This window comes from Perca flavescens, chromosome 17 (genome assembly GCF_004354835.1).
Source record: "Perca flavescens isolate YP-PL-M2 chromosome 17, PFLA_1.0, whole genome shotgun sequence".
NCBI lineage: Eukaryota > Metazoa > Chordata > Actinopteri > Perciformes > Percidae > Perca > Perca flavescens.
The window spans coordinates 34,086,544-34,091,543 of NC_041347.1; the positions used below are offsets into that span (position 1 = coordinate 34,086,544).

Sequence of the window (5,000 nt, forward strand, 5' to 3'; positions counted from 1 at the left end):
GTTAACATTAGTAATTACTGATCACTAACATGCTAGTTAACATTAGTAATTACTGATCACTAACATGTTAGTTAACATTAGTAATTATTGATCATTAACATGCTAGTTAACATTAGTAATTACTGATCACTAACATGCTAGTTAACATTAGTAATTACTGATCACTAACATGCTAGTTAACATTAGTAATTAAACCTAAACAGCTAATGGAAGTCCAAACCATAGATATAGAACAATAGATATGACATGACGTCATAACTGTCGGCCATCTTACTAGGGTACTGTTTACTATTGTCACCCATGGCAACCAGTATGGTTATCAGCTGTGCAGCAGCTAACTGCTTTACCAGAAGGACCAAAGAGACCCAGGAGGCTGCCATCACTTTCCACACGTCAGTAGGAGTAGATAGAGTAATTTTTCTCTTCTTTCTTTAATTATAAATACAGGAAAGTTGGTGAACTAGCTAGCTAGCTAGTTACGTTGCCTAGCAACTGTTAACAGAGCGGCTGAGATGTCAGTTAGTGGTGATTGCTAGCTAGCTCTAAACATCATTTATGAACAGCAAACATCGTTTAAGTTGATTGATTTTTTACCTCAAATAAGACATTTAGTAACGTTAACGTTATAACAGTTTTTTTAACACCTCGTTAATATTGACCTACATACATTGACTGCTGCGGCTGATTTCACTCAATCTGTGTTAAGTTTTCAGTTAAATTAAAGTTAACGACAAGAAGCCTACTGTAACGTTACACATAAAGTAAAGTTACGTTACACAAATCAACAGTAGCCACATCCAGCAACACGGAGGCTAACAGACCAGCCGCACTTAACGGTACATTTTCACCAGCTAACGTTAGCTCCCCAAACATTAGCCATGTTGATTCCTGCTGTCAGTCATCATATATTAACTATTCTATTAACTAGCTATCTATTGTTGTCAGCTTACCTCATGCCTTTACACGATTTTCCTTTCAGTAAAGCAAATTAAAACTTAATAATCCATGTCTTGATGAGGTAAAGTAACTTCCAGAAAGGAGTCCTACTTCAGCAGCAAAGTCTCCGCATTACTATCGTAAATGTAATTTCCATAACGTTAGCGCAATGAAAATTAAAGACAAGTCCATCAGCAGTTCTGGTGAAGTCATTATAGTCTTTATCACTAGTGAAGCTCTTCAAATCCTCCGCTCATCGTCTAAACAAGCTCCACGCCGGCCAGCTGACAGTAAGAAAACAAAACGCTAAACAGGAAGTAGCGGGGTTGATGGGAAATGTGGTCTTATAGTTGAGATTGACATTAAAAAATATTGTTTAATGTATATTAGCCATTCAGATTACCAAAGACAGTTTTTACATATTAAGTTCATGCAAAATTGAAAAAATAAAATTATTACCTGCAATATAAATGCAAAATTATGAGATTATCTTCATCTCTTGGAGCTATATCAATAAAAATTCCACCCAAATCTCTATTTTTTTGTTTCTTTCTAGAAAGGCACAGTTGTCTTACAGTCATTACTTTGAATTAAAACCACTATTGATGTATTGGTAGAAAAATATAAGGATAATAAAGACAACATGAGCCTCTTTCCCCATTGGTTCCAATGGAAGCAATTCTAAAACTTAACCCTGGTAAGATGGCCCGCCAAGTGCTTCCATCCTGGAATGGCAAGTCAGAATTACATGTCATATCTACTGTATTGTTCTAGATCTATGGTCCAAACTGCCTGTGAGCTTCTCCTGTACTATACGGTAATTCCTCTACTGTGTGACAGTAAGTCTCGTGGTTATGACCCAATCGTTAGCCTATTTTTATAAAAGCGTCTGCTACGGAGCCATAACGTGAGCTACAAGGTAATGGAGCCTTTTATACATTGTCGTGTTTCTTTAGAAATAAACAACAGACAAATAGAGTCTTTAAACGCTTCAGATGTAAAGTTATTCTCTGTTAAAGTGACGTCAGAATGAATGGGAGTCAATGGGATGCTAACGGGAGGTGATGGCTTGGTAGCATCAGAATGGAGCCATAGATGGTTCGAGTTCTGAAGTGAAGCTAACCCCCTTGGTTACAGCCAAGTAGAGGTGTCTGACTTCCTGTTGGCCCTGACCTCTGACCCCTGACCCCTGACCCCTGACCTCTGACCCCTGCAGGTGATCATGGGCCTGCTGAAGTTCTGGCCAAAGACCCACAGTCCGAAGGAAGTGATGTTCCTCAACGAGCTGGAGGAAATCCTGGATGTTATCGAGCCCTCGGAGTTTGTTAAAGTCCAGGAGCCGCTGTTCAGACAGCTCGCCAAGTGTGTGTCCAGCCCGCACTTCCAGGTACCAGAACCAGAACCACAACCAGAACCACAACTAAAACAGACCCTTTGGGATCCTTTTTGTTTAACATGAAACACAGGGAATGCCCATCACCAAACCCACCAGACTCCATGTAAATAATCAGGACTTTTATCACCGTAAAACACACTTCATTCAAAGTGGACAGAAACTAAATAAAACTACCAAAAGCCGTCTTGCTTCATCTTTCCACTGTTCCAACAATCACCACTCTGGTTTGGTTGAAATAAACCCTTAATTCACCCATTTACATGTAGAGATATGCTGGCTCTATACACGCTAAAAGTCCTGATTATTTTCATGGAGTCTGGTGGAGATATGCTGGCTCTATACACGCTAAAAGTCCTGATTATTTACATAGAATCTGGTGGAAATATGCTGGCTCTATACACGCTAAAAGTCCTGATTATTTACATGGAGTCTGGTGGAGATATGCTGGCTCTATACACGCTAAAAGTCCTGATTATATACATGGAATCTGGTGGAGATTTGCTGGCTCTATACACACTAAAAGTCCTGATTATTTACATGGAGTCTGGTGGAAATATGCTGGCTCTATACACGCTAAAAGTCCTGATTATTTACATGGAGTCTGGTGGAAATATGCTGGCTCTATACACGCTAAAAGTCCTGATTATTTACATGGAGTCTGGTGGAGATATGCTGGCTCTATACACGCTAAAAGTCCTGATTATATACATGGAATCTGGTGGAGATTTGCTGGCTCTATACACACTAAAAGTCCTGATTATTTACATGGAGTCTGGTGGAAATATGCTGGCTCTATACACACTAAAAGTCCTGATTATTTACATGGAGTCTGGTGGAAATATGCTGGCTCTATACATGCTAAAAGTCCTGATTATTTACATGGAGTCTGGTGTGTTAGTGGACTCTAACTGCTGCTGAACATTAGTCCTGTAGGGTTACATTACAGCTTGGTTCTGGTTTAATACTGGACCAGTTTCACAGATTGTTGTTCCATCAGACAATCAGACACAGAAACATGGAGACAGAGTCCAGGGTTGATTTTCTTGGAGTTTAGGTGCTTTACGCTCAAAATAAACAACGTCAGAGGAAAGAACCAAGTAAAAGTCAAGAGTCCTAAATATAAAACGTGCAAATATATGTACCTGATGATGATGATGATGATGATGATGATGATGATGATGATGATGGTGTGTGCTACAGGTGGCAGAGAGAGCTCTGTATTACTGGAACAACGAGTACATCATGAGTCTGATCAGCGACAACGCCGCCAAGATCCTCCCCATCATGTTCCCCGCGCTCTACAAGAACTCCAAGAGCCACTGGAACAAGTAAGGCTCCAGAGACACACACACACACACACACACACACACACACACACACACAGAGACACACACAGACACACACACACACACACACACACACACACACACACACACACAGAGACACACACAGACACACACACACACACACACACACACACACAGAGAGACACACACAGAGACACACACACACACACACACACACACACACCGAGAGACACACACAGAGACACACACACACACACACAGAGACACACACAGAGACACACACACACACACACACACACACACACACACACACACACAGAGACACACACAGAGACACACACACACACACACACACAGAGACACACAGAGACACACAGACACACACAGAGACACACACACACACACACAGACACACAGAGACACAGAGACACACACAGACACACACACACACACACACACACACACACACACACAGAGACACACACACAGACTCACAAACACACAGACAGAGCACCTGACCATAGAGCACCTGACCATAGAGCACCTGACCACAGAGCACCTGACCATAGAGCACCTGACCATAGAGCACCTTACCATAGAGCACCTGACCATAGAGCACCTGACCATAGAGCACCTGACCATAGAGCACCTTATCATAGAGCACCTTATCATAGAGCACCTGACCACAGAGCACCTGACCATAGAGCACCTGACCATAGAGCACCTGACCATAGAGCACCTGACCACAGAGCACCTGACCATAGAGCACCTGACCATAGAGCACCTGACCATAGAGCACCTGACCATAGAGCACCTGACCACAGAGCACCTGACCATAGAGCACCTGACCATAGAGCACCTTATCATAGAGCACCTGACCATAGAGCACCTGACCATAGAGCACCTGACCATAGAGCACCTGACCATAGAGCACCTTATCATAGAGCACCTGACCATAGAGCACCTGACCATAGAGCACCTGACCATAGAGCACCTGACCATAGAGCACCTGACCATAGAGCACCTTACCATAGAGCACCTGACCATAGAGCACCTGACCATAGAGCACCTGACCACAGAGCACCTGACCACAGAGCACCTTACCACAGAGCACCTGACCATAGAGCACCTGACCATAGAGCACCTTACCATAGAGCACCTGACCATAGAGCACCTGACCACAGAGCACCTGACCACAGAGCACCTGACCATAGAGCACCTGACCACAGAGCACCTGACCACAGAGCACCTGACCATAGAGCACCTTACCATAGAGCACCTGACCATAGAGCACCTGACCATAGAGCACCTTATCATAGAGCACCTTATCATAGAGCACCTGACCACAGAGCACCTGACCA

General features: G+C 43.0%; 1 protein-coding gene across 1 annotated transcript in view; it reads left to right on the forward strand.

The window, feature by feature from the left end:
• ppp2r5d (protein phosphatase 2, regulatory subunit B', delta) overlaps window positions 1–5,000 on the forward strand; it is a 44,131-nt gene that overhangs the window by 26,833 nt on the left and 12,298 nt on the right. Inside the window, exons 11-12 of the mRNA XM_028603652.1 lie at window positions 2,153–2,323; window positions 3,533–3,660. Of these exons, the coding sequence (XP_028459453.1) occupies window positions 2,153–2,323; window positions 3,533–3,660 (299 nt within the window). The remainder of the gene's footprint in view (window positions 1–2,152; window positions 2,324–3,532; window positions 3,661–5,000) is intronic.